Source organism: Hyla sarda, chromosome 6, assembly GCF_029499605.1.
Source record: "Hyla sarda isolate aHylSar1 chromosome 6, aHylSar1.hap1, whole genome shotgun sequence".
NCBI lineage: Eukaryota > Metazoa > Chordata > Amphibia > Anura > Hylidae > Hyla > Hyla sarda.
This window is the reverse complement of record NC_079194.1, coordinates 176,697,421-176,717,447: the sequence shown is the minus strand read 5'-3', so window position 1 is coordinate 176,717,447 and position 20,027 is coordinate 176,697,421. Positions and strand designations below refer to the sequence as shown.

The window sequence follows — 20,027 nt, the reverse complement described above, 5'->3', positions numbered from 1 at the left end:
CCATTGGGAAATCCTCATCCTTTAGTCATATCGAATCAACTGTCTTTGATAGCATGGAAAATGTAGGGTCTTTAGAACTTATCCCAGAACTTTCACAATTTTCTAAGAACATCCTCTCAGAAGCCTGGGCTCCAGGTACCAAATCAGCTTACAGATCAGCCTGGGAATTATGGACTCGTAGGTGATCACAATGGAATTTGCCCGGATTTGGGTTCATGCCCCTATAGTACCGGTATATATTTAAAATTTTCTTTCAGAATCAGACCCTCTTGTCCTAAATATCATTCAACCTGGGATCTTAATATATCCTTCTTAATTTATTCCTTTCATGGGAAGATAACGATTTTCTCTCTCTCTTAAATTTTTATCTTTTAAACTCACCATTCTTCTTTGTTTAATATCCATTAAGAGTTTCAGATGTTAAGGCTTTAGACATCTCGCAAAGACAATACTTACCTAATGATGTTTAATTCTCGCTCTCTGAAGGACCAAAATCAATTTACATACAGTTTTCTATCCTTCATTCCCTCTTCAGGACAAACTGTGTGTAGTCTGTTGTCTAAAATACTATGAATCAAGAACTGCACCACTTAGACTTCTGTCTTTTTCTCAACTATTTATTTCATACTGCAAGCCTTTTTGTCCAGTTTCTTCTCCCACCTTAGCTAGGTGGATCAAACAATCAATGTCTATGGCTGGCATAGACACTTCTATATTCGGTGCTCATTCCACCAGAGGTGCTATGTCTACCAAACTGGTACAAATCGGGTGGATTCTTAACCAACATTCTCAAGATAGCTAACTGGTCTTCTGAATCTACCTTCAAAACCTTTTATTTCAAACCTGACTCACACGTATCTAAGACTGTCCTTTAATTCTATTCATAGATCATATACTGTCTTATAGTTTAATAGCTTTAAACTTGCATATAATATGAGGCTCCAGTCTTGTAATAAAAGTTGAGATTTTCCTAATCTTGATAATGGAAAATATAGATTTTATTAAAGACAGGAGGCGAATATTTTCCCTCCCATATACCCATCCCTATAAGTTTTTTTCTTCACGTTCGCTGTTTAGAGTGTTCGAGTTTTCGCCTTTCAAGGTTCCAGTCTACCTTCGGTTTTCTTCCAAAAGATTTCCTGTCAATTTCAAGATTCCTTATTGGTTACTGAATATGGATGTTCTGTCTACAAATTTTCCTTCATCACCAAAGAAAGAGGGATATCTGATGACACCAAGGACTTATATAACCTTGCATGTGTACTAATTGGCCAGATGTTATGCATAGCATTTTTTTTGTGTACAAACGTTTTTTCAATGTTTTCTTATCGTTAACTATTTCGCTGCTGAAATTTTCAGTAAAGAAAGAAATGCATATAATATGAGACTCCTGTCTTTAATAAAATCTATATTTTCCATCATCAAGACTAGGAAAATCTCCAATTCTTTTGGATCTGGTACTACTGGTTGTTATTCCAGGAATCACATGAATTAAAAAGGGTTATTGGGTGAACAGAAAAGGCCCTACCTGTTTTGCTCCCTGGTCCCTCTCAGAAGTATACTGTTCCAAGACAGAAGGGGGCGGGCGAAATATGCCCCACACACACAATCTCCAATAGCTGCATGATGTTACTGTGACATCATGCATTTATTGGACAACATATTCCTTCCCCTTTGTTTTTTTCTTCTCTCTCTCCTTAAGTACCTCTTCTCCCCTTTGCGCAGAGGATAATGGGGAAGATGTATGAAGCTGTCTTATGGAAACAGTCTTTATTGCCCAAAGCAACCAATCAGTTAAAGTTTAATTGTAATATAGCAAAATAAGAAATGAAAGCTGAATTCTTGTTCCTATGGGCAACAAAGAGAATCTTCCTATAAGACAGCTTGATAGAATTAAATCATAATAAAAAATAAATAAAATGTATATCAAAACTAGAGCATCAGCATAAGCTGGGTTTGTTTTCTAGTCTGTTACCATGGAAACTGCATGAGAAATGTAGTTAAAACTATATGCAAAGTTACTTCTCTGTATAGTGTAGATGCTCTGGAACAATATAACTGGCAGTGAAGATAGACGTTGTCTTTAAACAGTATATTCCCTAAAATAAAAACATACCCAGGTTCTCTCTCATCCTAAATGCTAACTCCCACTTATCTCTGCTTTTCTGAATTTCTGGTAAAATAAAATACATTTCAATGGTGCTGTAAGCAAGGGGACCCAAACTGTGAAAAAAACACTCCTTCAAGTTGAAATTTTTACACTTGGAAAAAATTATATTTTAATGAGTTGATTACTTTAATAAAAAAAATGTACACAAAATTGTAACAGCAAAGCTGCACTATACAAAGTATACCATGTTACATGTATTTACAAGAAGTAGATAAGGGGGTTAGGTAAGGCTCTATTTACATCTTGGATGCCTACAAAAAAAGTAAACTGATGTTTACAGTAGCAGGCCCATTGACTTTAATGGATCAAATATAATCTACTAGCGAGTATGTGCAACTTATTTCCTAAACGTTCAAACTTTTAATTTATTTTTTGCAAGACTCAAAAACATAGTCTACACTTGTGCTGGTAACTTAAAAATTCCACAGGAGTACCCCTTTATTTATTTTTTTGTATCAACTGGTGCCAGAAAGTTAAACAGATTTGTAAATTATTTCTATTAAAAAAATCTTAATCCTTCCAGTACATTTTAGGGACTATATACTACAGAAGAAATGCTTTTCTTTTTGGATTTCTCTGATGTCATGACCACAGTGCTCTCTGCTGACCTCTGCTGTCCATTTTTGGAACTGTCCAGAGCAGGAGAAAATCCACAGAGCAAACATATGCTACTCTGGATAGCAGAGGTCAGCAGAGAGCACTGTGGTCGTGACATCAGAGAAATCCAAAAGAAAAACATTTCCTCTGTAGTATACACCCCATAAAATGTATTGGAAGTATTAAGATTTTTTTTTTATAGAAGTCATTTACAAATCTGTTTAACTTTCTGGCACCAGTTGATAAAAAAAAAAAAAAAAGTTTTCCACAGGAGTACCCCTTTAACATCAAAGAAAACCACATGTGAATGGGGCATAGGAGACACAGACTAGAATTCAAGTGTGTTAACTGGCTTCTTCTTCTGGCGGCGAACAGTTTGGAAACCTTTAATGGCAAAGAATGCGCTCATGAAAAAAGCTATAATGGCTATGCAAGCACAGAGGGCAGCAGCAATGTCAGCCCCATGTAAGGCACAGGTAAAGCCTTGATAACCTTTGCTGCTATACAGTGCCTCACGTTCTTTGCAAACCTCAGAATTGTAAGCATCTTGTAGGTGCTTGAAGTAGAAATAAAGAGCTGGCATATATCCCACAGCAATGGCTAAATCTAACATGCACTCCACTAAAAGCCATATGGGCCAAAGCCATGGGACCCGAAGCACACCAAGAAGGACCATTAGGCAACTGAAAGTCATGAGAGCACCGCCAAAGGCCATGGAAGCAGTGACTGTAGGAAGCTTAAGATTGTAAAACTTTAAATCTAGTTCCTGAGCTTTTTCTCCATCTGCACCACTAAAGCCATTGTAGGCCCCCCCAAACTGATAATAATAAATTCCTCCCAGGTTAGAAATGCCTGTGTAGCCCCCTGTGGAGCTGTAGGATACGGAGCAGCATATCAGGATCAACATGTTGAGCAGGACTTCCACAAGCTGACAGCAAGCTGAAATGGAGAGTAGATGAGGAGACATTATATCTGGGAGAATTAACACATATTCAGGCAACAGGTAAAGAGGTTCCCAATAAGGGGAAAATCGGCCGTCAAACTCCCATTACAAAATCCAATTATAGTCTATAGGATTTTTACATTATTCGTTTTAACCAGTCATTAGAGATGAGCGAACTTACAGTAAATTCAATTTGTCACGAACTTCTCGGCTTGGCAGTTGATGCCTTATCCTGCATAAATTAGTTCGGCTTTCAGGTGCTCCCGTGGGCTTCAAAAGGTGGATACAGTCCTAGGAGGCTCTTTCCTAGGACTGTATCCACCTTTTCCAGCCCACCGGAGCACCTGAAAGCTGAACTCATTTATGCAGGATAAGTCATCAACTGCAGAGCCGAGAAGTTGTTGACGAATCGAATTTACTGTAAGTTCGCTCATCTCTACCAGTCATAGCCGTTATTAATAACGAACGTTCTTTTGTGACGGGAGAAAGAACGGAAGAAAAAGTGCATGCACTATTTCTCCCGTCACAAAATAGCGTGCACACATAAGAATGATGCAAAAAATGGCCATTTCTTTTTATCAAACCCTAAAAGGGTGTTCCAGGAAAAATTTTTTTTTTTTTTTTTTTATAGATCAACTGGTGCCAGAAAGTTAAACAGATTTGTAAATTACTACTATTAAAAAAATCTTAATCCTTTCAATAATTATAAGCTGCCGAAGTTGAGTTGTTGTTTTCTGTCTGGCAACAGTGCTCTCTGCTGACATCTCTGCTTGTATCGGGAACTGCACAGAGTAGAAGAGGTTTGCTATGGAGATTTGCTTCTAAACTGGGCGGTTCCCAAGACAGGTGTCATCAGAGAGCACTTAGACAGAATAGAACAAACAACTCAACTTCAGAAGCTCATAAGTACTGAAAGGAATAAGATTTTATATATGTTTATTTTTCAAGTTTTTCAAAATTGTTAACAAAAAGAAGAAAAGCAAGTATGCAAAATGTTATGTCAATACAATCAACATTAAAAAGTATTACAGGAAAGATGAATAGTAAAATAAAAGAAGAAAAAGGATTAAAAAAAAAAAAAAAAAAAAAAGAAAGCAAGCAGGGAAAAAAAACTAAACATCAAGACATTTGTTGATAACCTTCATAGAGTCTCATCTTCACGTGTCCATCCGAGGTATGACTGATGATGGATGTTCGAGACAAATATGTACAGCAACCATTGTAAAGAAAATGTGTCCAGGTTATAATGAAAATGTAAACATTAACAGAAAACAAGGTATCTCTTGACCCAAAAATATATTAAAATGATTCGCACTGTGAACCAATTGTTTCTTGTGTTTTCTTATTTCTTCTAACATGTTTCAGCACATCGTTTTTAAGAAATGTATAAAGGCCTGGCAATGTTGAGCAAGACTTTCGGTAGACATATTCAATGGTTTCATTAAGTATGGAGAACCATGAGGTAGATGGAGAGAACATAGAAAAGTGGAAGTATAGAAAAGAAATAGAAGGAGAGACAAACAGAAAAGAGTGAACCCGCGCGGTTCCGTATCTCAACCCCCATCCCTCACAGCGCTACTTCGGATTCCATAAACCTGTCCCAGTCACTCCAGATCTTATAAAATTTGGGTAGGAGATTATCCGTAGCAACAGACAGGTATTCCATTCTCCTGACTAATGAAATTCTATTTTTTAAGTTTTGTATGGTAGGTGTTTTAGTAGAGTTCCAGTGCAAAGCAATTAAGCCCTTAGCCGCAATTAGTATGTAATGAAGTAATCTGACTTCATTTATCCATAGACCTGAGGGTGGAAGGTGGAGGAGATATGTTAAGGGATGAAACGGAACATGTTTACCAATCACTGTCCTCACTAATGATTGGATTTCCAGCCAAAAGTGTCTGAGTGAGGGACAATCCCAGAAAATATGTGGCAACGTGCCTAAATCCGATCAGCATCTCCAACAACTGGCGGACACATGCGGGTAAAACTTGTTAAGGACCACAGGAGTGTGATACCAATGGAACAAGATTTTATATTGCGCCTCTCTGTGAGCAATGCAAGAAGAGTCCAAATTGTCCGCCAAGTGGCTGGAGACACCGGTATTCCCAAGTATGACTCATTTTGTCATATAGGAATGGCTAATGTTAGAAATGTTGGTCGGAGCAATTAATATGTTATAGATCTCTGATATCAGGCCTTGTCTCGAGACACCCCTTTTACATAGGGTTTCAAACAGAGTAGGGCGGGAAAGGGGAGTATTTAAGGTGGAAGGTGGCCAGAATAATGTAATAAAAATCATGGGCCGTGTCCGGCAAGTGGAATCGCTGTTGCAGGGTTTGAAAGGGCATAATCAAACGATTAAGAGGGTCTACTATATCTGCAAGGTGGAAAAGGTGTGCTTGGATCCAAGGTGTAGTCACTGTTAGGTCAGTAACATTCACAAGAAACATAGCCTGCACTCACAGTCCGAAACCGCCGGCAGTTGCCCGTTTTTCTGAGCGCTGTTAGCCTAGGCTGAGAATCCCACGTCACCAAGGTGGTCCGAACTTTGAGGCCGCGAGACCCGTACTGGGCGGTGAGTGCAGGCTATGTTTCTTGTGAATGTTATTTAGATACTTATACCTGGCTCTCTGTCCTAGCACCGCCGTGGGTCAGAACAGAGACTCCTCCAGCTGCTCCATTAGTTCTAATGAATGGGTGAAGAAAGTACATGCTAGTGCTGCTACTTACTACTATTTACTGTTAGGTCAGTACTATCTGGAATAGAGGAACTGGACAGCATAGGAGAGAGAGGTGATAAGGATGATTTGAAAGTATGAGTTTCAGAAACCTTTTTCCAAATGGCTATCGTGGATCTGATGGGACCTAACAGATTTTTCGGGGTGGTAGGGGAGGATGGAGTCCATATAGGAATAAGATTTTTTTAATAGAAGTAATTTAATAATCTGTTTAACTTTCTGGAGCCAGTATATATATATATATATATATATATATATATAAGTTTTTTTCCTGGATAACCTCTTTAACCCCTTATGGACTTGGCCTATTTTGGCCTTAAGGACCAGGCCAATTTTCATTTTTTCATTTTTGCAGTTTTGTTTTAAAATCCATATTTTTTACAGACCCATATAAGGGCTTGTTTTTTGCGTGACCAATAGTACTATGTTATAACATCTTTCATTTTACCATAACATGTACCATGAAACAAAAAAAAAAAAAAAATTATATTTGCAGGCAGAAATTGAAACTGAAAACTGCAATATTGAAAATTATGGGGGGGTTTGGTTTTTACTCAGTGCACTTTATGGTAAAAATGATACATCATCTTTATTATTTAGGTCAATGCAATTAAAACGATACCCAATTTATATAGTTTTTCCATTATTATTATAAAAATTTGTCCCTATAACTTATTATATTTTTCCGTATACGCCGTGATCTGTAGTTTTTTTTATTGGTACCATTTTTGCTTTGATGGGACTTTTAATTTTTATTAATTTTTTTCTAATATATGATGTGATTGAAAATATGTATTTTTGGCGTTTTTTTTTTTACGTTTACACCATCTACCGTGCAGGATCATAAACATTATATTTTAATAAATAGTTTGGTAATTTACACACGCGGCAATACCAAATAAGTTAAAGGAGTATTCCAATATTGAAAAACGTATCCCCTATCCTAAGGATAGGGCATAAGTTTCAGATCCGTACGGGCCCCGGCATGTCGACCACCACACAAAGTGGCGGCTAACACGCCCCCTCAATACAACCCTATGGCAGAGCCAGAGCACTGCCTTCAGCAATCTCAGACTCTGCCATAGCGCTGTATTGAGCGGGCGTGTCGGCCGCCACTTCCTGCGATGGTTGACACACGCTATCTGGCCTGAGAGCCGGGGCTCCGTATGGGAGAATGAGGGGGTCCCAGCGGTCGGACCCCCCACAATCTGAAACTTATCCCCTATCCTTAGGAAAGGGGATAAGTTTTTAAATACTGGACTACTCCTTTAAAGGATAACTCCGGGATGTACAACTTATCCCCTATCATAAGGATAGGGGAAAAGTGTTAGATCATGGGGGTTCCCCCCGAAATCTCCCGAACGCAGCCCCAGCTCCCTGCATGAAAGGAGCGTTTTCGACCACAGCATGAAGCTGCGGCTGACACGTCCCTCCATGCAGTTCTATGGGGGTTTTATATAAATTTTAGAAACTTTGTTTTATTTTACTTTCTTACACTTTTTAAATCCCCAAAGGGGACTTTGTTATGCAATCATCATATTGCATTTACTGTATAGTGCTATGCCTATGGCATAGCAGTGTGATCGGCTATCCACTAATGTAGCCTGACTAAGCTATATCAGTTAGATTGGTGCTTCAAAGCCACTTAAGGACCAAGGGTGTACCTGTACTCCTTAAATCCTTAAGTTCCTGTACGCCCTTCATCCTTAGCAGGTTGAGGACAACGGACATAAATGTACGTCCTGATGCGATGGGACTTACACCAGGACGAACATTTATGTTCTGTACATCATGCACAGCAGGTCCCGGCTGCTATCAGCAGCCAGAAACCACCGGTAATGGCGGACATCAGCGATCGCGCTAATGTCCACCATTAACTCCCTTACATGGCCTGTTAAATACAGATCACAGAATCTGCAGCAATGCAGGCATTCTGATGGATGATCGAATCGCCCGCAGCACAGCCGCAGGGATCTGATCATCCAAAATGGCGGATGGAGGTCCCCTCACCTACCTCCGCCACCCTCCCAGGGTCTTCTTCTCTAGTCTGACATCAAGCAGAACAGAGGAGAAGATCGCCGAGAATACTGATCAGTGCTATGCCTATGCACAGCACTGAACAGTATTAGCAATCAAATGATTGCTATAACTAGTCCCCTATGGGGACATAAAACGTATATTTGGTAGTCAAACGTAAAAAGGATATTTGGTAGTCAAAACTATTAAACAACATATAACGTTAATGATGCCGTATGGTGTAATGTAGAAAAAAAAAATGTAAAAAAAAAAAAGTCCTAAAATGCTGTGTTTTGGTCACATCACATCACATTCCATAATAATAATGAAATATGATCAAATAGTCACATACAGTCATGGCCGTAAATGTTGGCACCCCTGAAATTTTTCAAGAAAATTAAGTATTTCTCATAGAAAAGCATTGCAGTAACACATGTTTTGCTATACACATGTTTATTCCCTTTGTGTGTATTGGAACTAAACCAACAAAAAAAAAAAGGAGAGAGGAAAAAACAAGCAAATTGGACATAAAGTCCCACCAAACTCCAAAAATGGGCTGGATAAAATTATTGGCACCCTTACCTTAATATTTAGTTGCAGACCCTTTGGAAATAATAACTGAAATCAGTGGCTTCCTATAACCATCAATAAGCTTCTTACACCTCTCAGCAGGAATGTTGGACCACTCTTCCTTTACAAACTGCTCCAGGTCTCTCTTATTGGAAGGCGCCTTTTCCCAACAGCAATTTTAAGATCTCTCCACAGGTGTTCAATGGGATTTAGATCTGGACTCATTGCTGGCCACTTCAGAACTCTGCAGCACTTTGTTGCCATCCATTTCTGGGGGCTTTTTGACGTATGTTTGGGGTCATTGTCCTGCTGGAAGACCCAATATCTCTGATGCAAACCCAGCTTTCTGACACTGGGCTGTACAGTGCGACCCAAAATCTGTTAGTAATCCTCAGATTTCATGATGCCTTGTACACATTCAAGGCACCCAGTGTCAGAGGCAGCAAAACAACCCCAAAACATCATTGAACCTCCACCATATTTCACTGTAGGTACTGTGTTCTTTTCTTTGTAGGCCTCATTCCGTTTTCAGTAAACAGTAGAATGATGTGCTTTATCAAAAAAGCTCTATCTTGGAATCATCTGTCCACAAGATGTTTTCCCAGAAGGATTTTGGCTTACTCAAGTTAATTTTGGTGAAATGTAGTCTTTTTTATGTCTCTGTGTCAGCAGGGGGGTCCTCCTATGTCTCCTGCCATAGCATTTAATTTCATTTAAATGATGACAGATAGTTCGCGCTGACACTGATGCTCCCTGAGCCTGCAGGACAGCTTGAATATCTTTGGAACTTGTTTGTGGCTGCTTATCCACCATCCAGACTGTCCTGGGTTGACCTTTCATAAATTTTTCTCTTCCATTCCATCCACGCCCAGGGAGATTAGCTACAGTGCCATGGGTTGCAAACTTCTTGATAATGTTGTGCACTGTGGACAAAGGCAAATCTAGATCTCTGGAAATGGACTTGTAACCTTGAGATTGCTGATATTTTTTCACAATTTTGGTTCTCAAGTCCTCAGACAGTTCTCTTCTCCTCTTTCTGTTGTCCATGCTTAGTGTGGCACACACAGACACACAATGCAAAGACTAAGTGAACTTCTCTCCTTTTTATCTGCTTTCAGGTGTGATTTTTATATTGCCCACACCTGTTACTCGCCCCAGGAGTTTAACCCCTTGGGGACGGAGGGTTTTCCAGTTTTTGCACTTTAGTTTTTTCATACTTACCTTTTAAAAATCATAACCCTTTCAATTTTGCAGCTAAATACCCATATGATGACTTATTTTTTGCGCCACCAAGTCTACTTTGCATTGACATCAGTCATTTTACCCAAAAATCTACGGCGAAACGGAAATAAAAATCATTGTGCGAAAAAATTGAAAAGAAAATGCCATTTTGTAACTTTTGGGGGCCTCTGTTTCTACGCAGTACATTTTTCGGTAAAAATGATCTTTATTCTGTAGGTCCATACGATTAAAATGATACCCTACTTATATAGGTTTGATTTTGTTGTACTTTTGGAAAAAATTGTAAATTTATACGTTTAAAATGGTCATCTTCTGACCCCTATACCTTTTTTTATTTTTCTGCGTATGGGGTGGTATGAGGGCAAATTTTTTGCGCCGTGATCTGAAGTTTTTAGCGGTACCATTTATGTATTGATTGGACATTTTGATCACATTTTATTCATTTTTTCATGATATAAAAAGTGACCAAAAATACGCTATTTCGGACTTTGGAATTTTTTGCGCATACGCCATTGACTGTACGGTTTAATGATATATTTTTATAATTCGGACATTTCCGCACACGGCGATACCACATGTTTATTTTTATTTACACAGTTTTTTTTATTATTGGGAAAAGGGGGTGATTCAAACTTATTAGGGAAGGGGTTAAATTATCCCTTTTTTTTTTTTTTGCAATGTTATAGCTCCCATAGGGGGCTATAACACTGCACACACTGATCTTTTAAATTGACCAATGGTTTCTCATAGGAAACCATTGATCAATGATTTTGCCGCTTGACTGCTCATGCCTGGATCTCAGGCACTGAGCAGTCATTTGGCGATCGGACAGCATTGAGGAAGGTAGAGACGCTCCTGCTGTCTTTACAGCTGTTCGGGATGCCGCGATTTAATCACGGAGATCCCTAACAGCCCCCTGAGCTAACCGGCAGTGCTTTACTTTCACTTTAGACGCGGCGTTATAGAAAGGGAGTGGGCTGAGGGCGTATAGATACGCCCTCCATCCCCAAGGAGTTAAAGGAGCATAACATGCTTGAAGCAATCTTATTTATCCACAATTTTGAAAGGGTGGCAATAATTTTGTCCAGCCCATTTTTGGAGTTTGGTGTGACATTATGTCCAATTTGCTTTTTTTCCCTCTCCTTTTTCGGTTTAGTTCTAATACACACAAAAGGGAATACACGTGTATAGCAAAACTTGTTACTGCAATCCTTTTCTGTGAGAAATAGTTAATTTTCTTGAAAAATTTCAGGGGTGCCAACATTTACGGCCATGACTGTACACACAAGTGGTATGAAAAAAAATAAAATACAGATCATGGTGCAAAAAAATAAAAATAAAAGATACAGCCCCGTATACGGAAAAATGAGAAAGTTATAGGTCAAAATAGGGCAATTTTAAACATACTTATTTTGTGTTTGAGTTTTATCAAAGGTATTCAGTCCTATCTGATTCTTAAAGGGGTACTCTGGTGGAAAACTCTGTCCATTTTAGGAACTGTCCGGAGCAGGAGAGGACCCAGCAGTCATGGTACATATTGGCACCAATGACAAAGTAAGAGGTAGGCCGCAAGCTTAAGGCAAGGATCTCCAAGGTAATATTTTTTGAAATATTACGTGTACCACGAGCCACACAAGAGAGGCAGCGGGAGATCAGGGAGGTAAACAAGTGGCTCAGAAGCTGGTGTAGGAAGGAGGGGTTTGGGTTCATGGAGAACTGGGCCGACTTCTCTGTCAGTTACCGACTCTACCGTAGGGACGGGCTGAACCTCAATGGGGAGGGTGCAGCTGTGCTTGGGGAGAAGATGGCTAGAAGGGTGGAGGAGTGTTTAAACTAGGGACTGGGGGGGGGGGGGAGGGAACCTACAACATAGAGGGGGAAGATCGTGTAGATAGAGAGGGGGGACTTATTAATGTACCTGGGGGTGGAGCGGAGGGAGGGGTTAGAATAGTTAATGGAGATAGGCTTCAAAGGAAGAAAAAACATGCACCATTGAATTTCTTGTTGACTAATGCCAGAAGTCTGACCACTAAAACAGATGAACTGGAGTGGTTGATGTCTGAGAATTATGACATAGTGGGTATAACAGACTTGGTTGGACGATACCTGTGACTGGGCGGTCAACATACAGGGTTACAGTCTATTCAGGAAGGATCGGACAAAAAAAAAACGGAAAGGGGGAGGAGTTTGTCTTCATGTAAAGTCCAGTCTGAAGCCCGCACTGCAGGAGGATATATGGAAGGGAAACGATAATGTGGAGTCAATAGGGGAGATTTATCAAAAACTGTGCAGAGGAAGAGTAGTGCAGTTGCACATGGTAACCAATTAGATTGCTTCTTTAATTTTTAAAGTGACCTGTGAAAAATGAAAGAAACAATATGATTGGTTGCCGTGGGCAACTGCACCACTCTTCCTCTACACAGGTTTTGATAAATCTCCCTTAATATGGGTAGCAATATATGAAGATAAAAATAAAAAAATTCTGATAGGGGTTTGCTATAAGCCACCAAACATAATGGAAGAGGCAGAAGATCAATTAATAAGGGAAATAAACATGGCAGAAAATCAGAATGATGTGATAATAATGGGGGAATTTAACTATCCTGATATAAAACTGGGAGACTGAGTCCTGAGAATCTCCTAAAGGAAACAGGTTTCTCACTATAGCTAAAGACAATTATCTGTCCTAAATGGTGCAAGGCCTGATCAGAAGGGGCGCCCTACTAGACTTAATATTAACCAACAGACATCACAGAGTAACTAATGTGCAAGTAGAAGGACACCTAGTAAATAGTGATCATAATATAATACATTATAACTTGTTCTTCAATAAGGGAATCTCTCGAGGGGCCACAAAAACAATGAACTTTAGGAAGGCAAAGTTTGACCAACTCAGAGAAGCCCTTAAAGTACATGTCCGGCACGCACTTTTCTCATTTTATCCCGACCGGGCTGCAAAAGAAAATAAACTTTCTCTTACCTGCCAACGAGCCCCCGGAGATCCGATACACTCTGGTACAGGTGTTCGGTCCCCGGGCTGTATTCTTCTTACTTCCTGTTAGCTCGGCACGTCACACGGAGCTTCAGCCTATCATTAGCCGAGGCGGGACATCGCTGCGGCCGGTGATAAGATGAAGCTCCGTGTGACGTGCCGGGCTAACAGGAAGTAAGAAGAATACAGCCCGGGGACCGAACACCTGTACCGGAGTGTATCGGATCTCTGGGGGCTCGTTGGCAGGTAAGAGAAAGTTTGTTTTCTTTTCTTTTGCAGCCCGGACCGAATGAAATGAGAAAAGTGCGCGCCGGACATGTCCTTTAACAATATAAATTGGGATAATGTCCTCAAAAACAAGAATAATGACACTAAATGGGAGATTTTTAAAAATATCTTAAAAATTCTCACTGTAAGATGTATATACCTTATTGGAATAAAAGGGTCAGAAATAAAAGAAAACCAATATGGATGAATAAAAACATTAAGGGCGCAATAAATTACAAAAATAAAGCATTTAAACTACTAAAAGAGGACGGTAGTGAAAAAGCATTAAAAAGCTATAGAGATAGGGGATAAGTTGCAGATCGCAGGGGGTCTGACTGCTGAGGCCGACACGCCCCTCAATACAACTCTATACGTTTTTCACCACTGGACTACCCCTTTAATGATACTTATTCTGATTGGGTGACTTACTAGTGGGGTACCACAGGGGTCCGTCTTGGGTCCTGTCCTATTTAATATAGTCATTAATGACCTTGCAGAGGGGTTGAATAGTAAAGTAGCAATCTTTGCAGATGATACTAAACTCTGTAAAGCGGTAAACACAATAGAGGACAGTGCACTGTAACAAATTGATCTGGATAGGTTGGAGATTTGGCTGTGAAATGGCAGATGAGGTTCAACATTGATAAATGTAAGGTAATGCACATGGGGAGGAAAAATCCGGGCTGGGATTATGTATTAAATGGGAGCACACTTGGGACGACTGACGTGAAAAAGGACTTGGGAGTTTTAGTTAACAGTAAATTTAGCTGTAGTGACCAGTGTCGGGCAGCTGCTGCCAAGGCAAATAAAATCATGGGGTGCATCAATAGGGGCATAGATGTCCACAACAAGGAAATCATTCTACCACTGTACAAATCACTAGTCAGACCACACATGGAATACTGTGTACAGTACTGGGCACCAGTGTACAAGAAAGATACAGTGAAGCTAGAGGGGGTTCAAAGACGGGCAACCAGAGTAATACGGGGAATGGGAGGACTAAAGTACCCAGAAAGATTATCAGAATTAGGGTTATTTAGTTTGGAAAAAAGAAGGCTTAGGGGAGACCTAATAACTATATAAATATATCAGGGGACAGTACAGACAGCTTTCCCATGATCTATTCATACCCAGGACTGTATCTATAACAAGGGGGCATCCTCTACGTTTAGAGGAAAGAAGGTTTCTACACCAGCACAGACGGGGGTTCTTTACTGTAAGAGCAGTGAGACTGTGGAATTCTCTCCCGGAGGAGGTGGTCATGTGAACTCTGTATAAGAATTTAAAAGGGGTCTGGATGCATTTTGGGAGAGGAAGAATATTGCTGGTTATGTATATTAGATTTATAGGGACAGAACATTGATCCAGGGATTTATTTTGACTGCCATATTTGGAGTCGGGAAGGAATTTTTACCTCTAGTATGAGGGTGTTTTTTGCCTTCCTCCGGATCAACTCAGTAGGGACTCATTAGGGATATAGGTTGAACTTGATGGACTCTGGTCTTTTTCAGTCTTATAAACTATGTTACTATATGTTTGCTATGGGGAGTTTCTCCTACTCTGGACAGTTCTTAAAATGGACAAAGATGTCAGCAGAAAGCACTGTGCTCGTGATGTCAGCAGAAAGCTCTGTGTTCCAAAAAGAAAATAATTTCCTCTGTAGTACTGGAAGGATTAAGATTTTTTTTAACAGAAGTAATTTACAAATCTGCTTAACTTTATGCCACCAGTTGATTTAAAAAATATATATATAATAATAATTGTTTTCCACCAGGGTACCCCTTTAACTTACCTCCTTCATGGTGCTTTCTTATGTCATTAAAAGTGCATTAATTGTTTTACAAAAGGGATTTTGCACCTTTGTGTTTCAATTACTTGTTTTGACACCTCTGCTTGATGTCAATAGATGGAACCATTCTTGTTCTACTGAGATTAAAAGGAAATCTGTCATCAGTATCACCGGGACTAACCTGTCATAGAGGCTTGTAGTGCGGGTGACACTGATCTAAATGATACTTACCGCATCTTGATCCGTCTGCCGTACTTCTTTTTCTGTATATGCAAATATGCTGCTTTGGGCATGGGCCCTGCTCTGGGCACTGTGACGACATCTTCGCCGGATGGGCACTCCACCTGATTCCTCCATCTTCACAATCCCCCTCCCTGCTAGCTCTGTGTACGTTACTGTTCGGCGCATGGACCGCTCCCTGGGTACACCCGGAAGCGGCGTACGGCTGAGCTTCATTCCAGCATCCTTGCGTGCCTGAACGCAGCTTCCGTGTGTACCCAGGGAGTGGCACATGCGCCACCCGGCAAAGATGTTATCACAGTGCCTAAAGCAGGATTCGTAGCTCCACCTGAGCCCAAAACAACTAATTTGCATATACAGAAGAAAAAAAGAATTACGGTGGGACAGCTCAAGATGCGGTAAGATTTTAATCAGTATCACCAGCACTACAAGCCTGTATGTCAGGTTATTGCAAGTGATACTGATGACAGATTATTGTAGCAGAAAGGAAAGGCATATTGCTAAGTCTACATGTTCTGATGGTGGATGTTTTACTCTAAGGACCCCACAGATATCTTCTGATAACCTTAAAAAATAAAAATAAAAAATATAAAAAAAATCAAACCAATGATCTGATTAGTTGCTATCAACTATTTTATTTTTCCTCTGCACCAGTTGTGATATTCTTACCCAATGTTCTTGGCGCTTAAACTGGGCAGGTTGGTCATATCCTAGGGTTACATTGAGAGAAAAAGGCAGCAGGAAGGAACCGGAGTAAATGTGGTTATTTCTTATGTGAACTTGAGGCGGCTGCTGTATGTGCAATGCTTTCTCCTGCCAGTGCCAGCCCATATCCCCGCCCACAAAAAATTCATCCCTGTTCCTCAGCATGTCTGTAAAGGAGGTGGAGTTGTTGAAAAGAAAGCATTGCTCATACAACAGGAGCCGCCGCCTCTATTTCACACAAGAAGAAATTACCGTATATACTCGAGTATAAGCAGAGTTTTTCAGCAAGATTTTTTGTGCTGAAAACGCCCCCCTCGGCTTATACTTGAGTGAACTCTCCACCTGTCAATCCCTTCATCAGTGGTCTTCAACCTGCGGACCTCCAGACGTTGCAAAACTACAACTCCCAGCATTTCAACACTAAAACACCCAGCATGCCCGGACAGCCGATGGCTCTCCGGGCATGCTGGGTGTTTTAGTTTTGAAACCTCTGGAGATCCGCAGGTTGAAGACCACTGCAGCCTTCGTCATCATCCAGCCCCTTCGTCATCATCCAGTTTTGTACTCACCTCCCCTCGGTGGGAAGTTAGTGTGACCTGGTCCAGGCCATCTATGCTGCAGGGACCGTCCGGTGGGGAGGATTAGTCGTTGCGGGCTGTCCATTTTCACCAAGGGGGAGGGCTCTTTTCCGCGCCCGGCCCAGGACTAGTGACGTTGCATTGACGACGATGCACAGGCACGTTCATGCACAACGTCCCTGTGCATCGTCGTCAAGGCAACGTCACTAGTCCGGGGCCGGGCCTGAAGCGTGAAGAAGAGGCCCCCCCCCGGTGAAAATTGGCCATCCGCAACGACTAATACTCCCCACCGGATGGTCCCTGCACCATAGATGGCCCGGACCAGCTCACCCTAACTTCCCGCCGAGGGGAGTACAAAACAAAAGGGGGGGCTGGATGATGACGAAGGCCGCAGTGGTCTTCAACCTGCGGACCTCCAGAGGTTTCAAAACTACAACTCCCAGCATGCCTGGACAGCCGATGCAATATCTGGAGGTCCGCAGGTTGAAGACCACTGATGAAGGGATTGACAGGCGGTGATGATGAAGGGGGGGGGGGGGGGTGATGACAGGGGTATGGATGATTACATGGGGGGGATGAAGTGCTTCTGCAGGACATGCGAGAGTACGTTCATGAATATCGTCATGAATGTCCAGACCAAGCTTTCCCAAAAGAAACACATGACGTGCCTGGCACATTATGTAATTCATTAGGTTAGGCCACCTTCTTCTATTACTGCATGGTCCTGGCCTGATGTTGATGTGCCCACTATAGGTGCTTTCACTGGAAAACAGCAAGCAGCATGGGCATTTTGGCCAGTCTGCAACTATGCAGCCCCATAAAAAATAACTGTCTAATGTGTTTTGACTGTTCTAGTTCTGTGGGTCAGGATATTCTTCTCTTTCCACGACAATTGCTGCATAACGTATCACACCTTTGACAGGTAACATTGTCATAAAATTACCAATGTTATCCACTTCAGCTGTGGTTTCATTGTTGCATCTCATCAATATGTTTTTCGATGAGAAAATAATCTTACTGGCCAGTTCCTGGATAGAAATAAGGCAAATTGAATAAAACCTTGTCTACATTACGGAAACACCATAGGAATAAAGTTGATATTTTATTGTAACTTAGTTTGAACCCTATATAAAAAAAAAAAAAAAAATTATATCTATATCTATCTATCTATATATAGAAATGCCAGTACAAAATACAAAAAAATCTGGGGTTTGTGGTATTATGGGATGTTTTGTTCCCATCTTCGCTGTCCACCTACCTCACATATAGTGAGGAAACCAACAGTTGCACAACATCATGTAATATCAGATGTGCTTAGATTAAGGAAGAGAAACCTGTGTTTTATGTGCTTACAACTACTTCTATTGAGATCAGCAGAACATTTAGTCTTGGAAGGTCAAGGATATTCAATTCCACACAAATAAGACTAAAGAGTCATTGTTGATCCTGGAAATTTCCTCTGTTTTGCTTGAAAGAACAAAGTCGAAAGAAAGAGCACCATAGTGCAGGCGCCAGGAATTACTTGTTATTGTTTTCTTACTCTAAGACTTTATGAACACTGCTTGAAGAACAGGAAAAGCCACTTTCCATATTGTCCTATGGCAACACAGGAACAAAAGGGTTAACATTATCTCATAATGCCAGGTAGAAGAAACAAATTAATCAATCAAGAAAAGTAATTAGCAATCAAGATGCTCCATAAGAGACACAGCCAGACAGCTTTTATTCCTGTGCTCTTGTTGGTTTGGTTGAGCTTGCTTTATTAGCAGAGTTCTTTTTCATGGAGCATTGTGTGGGGGGTATCGAGCTTCTCCGACTTCAAAGGTCTCAAGGTATGAGTGCTGGTTGCGAGAAAAGGCTCAGGCAGCAGTTGTCCTTGTTTCATTCCACCTCGGCTCTGTCCACAGGGCTCTGGGGTCAACTCATGGACCTAGATATGTGTGTGATGACTGCTCCCCTGCAGCTGCCGAGACTAACTTCAAGTCAGAAACCAGAGAATGTTTTGGACTGTTCCGTGCTCAACTCAAATTATGAAGGAAGTTACTGCAGATCATGGCACCAAGAGGGCCAAAAAGATCAAAGGCCATTCTTCATCCTTATCCTCTGAGGCAGAGAAATAATCCCTATTTGACTGAGAGGAGAATGGTGGAAGGCAAAAGGGCTTACTAGATGGGCAGAATGAAACCTACGGGCTTCAGAGAAGTGGCTGGGGTGGAAGTTACTGTGCATGCACCAGAATGCACGCCCCCGAGATCTCTTATGAAAGTCCAAGAAAGTGAGCACACTTTGCAAATCAATGCATGATCTCAGTGGCGGCCATAACCCTAGGCAACGGACAATATACAGACCAAAGGGGGCACATTAATACCAAGAGAATTTGGCATGAGAGAAAATGAAAGGCAATCAGTAAGTTTCATATTAATGCTTAGGGTGTGTAATAGACCTTGTTTACCTTTAAGAAGGTCTATTCGACCTCAACCCAGAGTTGCAATGAACCTATGGCGGCAGCCCTGAATTCAAAAGTTCCTCGATCTATTTGTATCTGGCTTTTAACCAGTTAGCAAGAGACCTAGCCAAAGGAGTGTTACAGGAAGAGATAATAAAAACTATTAGAGCCTTCGAGTTCCTGGTGGATTTTCCTTTGAACTCTTTTTGGTTAAGCTCTATCATGGCTCTTTCCAACTCAGCTTGAGCTACCCGGCTCAAGGATTGGTCTTGTGATGTACCATCAAAGAATCACTTCTGTTCCTTGCCATTCCAGCCAGAGGGTATGTTTGGCCTGCAATTACACAAGATCTTGGAGTCAACTAAGTGAGTCTCCTTTCCTCGTGTCCCTAGGAAACAGAGACCCAGGCAATTTTAGAGGCAGGCACGCAGATCACTGGCCAGCAGGTGGAGCAGGCATCAGACAGGATAGCTTAGGTTTAAGTCAAGAGACCATAACCAAACCTCAGCAGCCAGAAAGAAGCAGTTCTAAAGGTCCAAAGACCAGAACTTATGACACCAAGGTTTCTATGTGTGCTAGGCTGCTCCACTAAATCTCTGTATGGGAAGAGACTTCTACAGATGTCTTAGACACCTCAGAGATATCAAAAGGCTATTCTACAGAGTTTGCCTGTATGCATCCCAACACTTTCTTCTTAAAGCCACAAAGTCTTAATCTTCAAAGCCTAATTCAGG

At 41.0% G+C, this 20,027-nt stretch overlaps 1 protein-coding gene across 2 annotated transcripts in view; it reads right to left on the bottom strand.

The window, feature by feature from the left end:
* Positions 1-20,027, bottom strand: part of MARVELD3 (MARVEL domain containing 3) — a 43,518-nt gene that overhangs the window by 8,093 nt on the left and 15,398 nt on the right. The window contains exon 4 of one of the 2 annotated variants that reach the window (XM_056525862.1): positions 3,011-3,706. The exons of the other annotated variant lie outside the window; for it this stretch is intronic. Within the exon in view, the coding sequence (XP_056381837.1) occupies positions 3,096-3,706 (611 nt within the window). The 3' untranslated portion in view covers positions 3,011-3,095. Of the gene's footprint in view, positions 1-3,010; positions 3,707-20,027 lie in introns of those variants that run through there. 2 annotated transcript variants of the gene reach the window in all.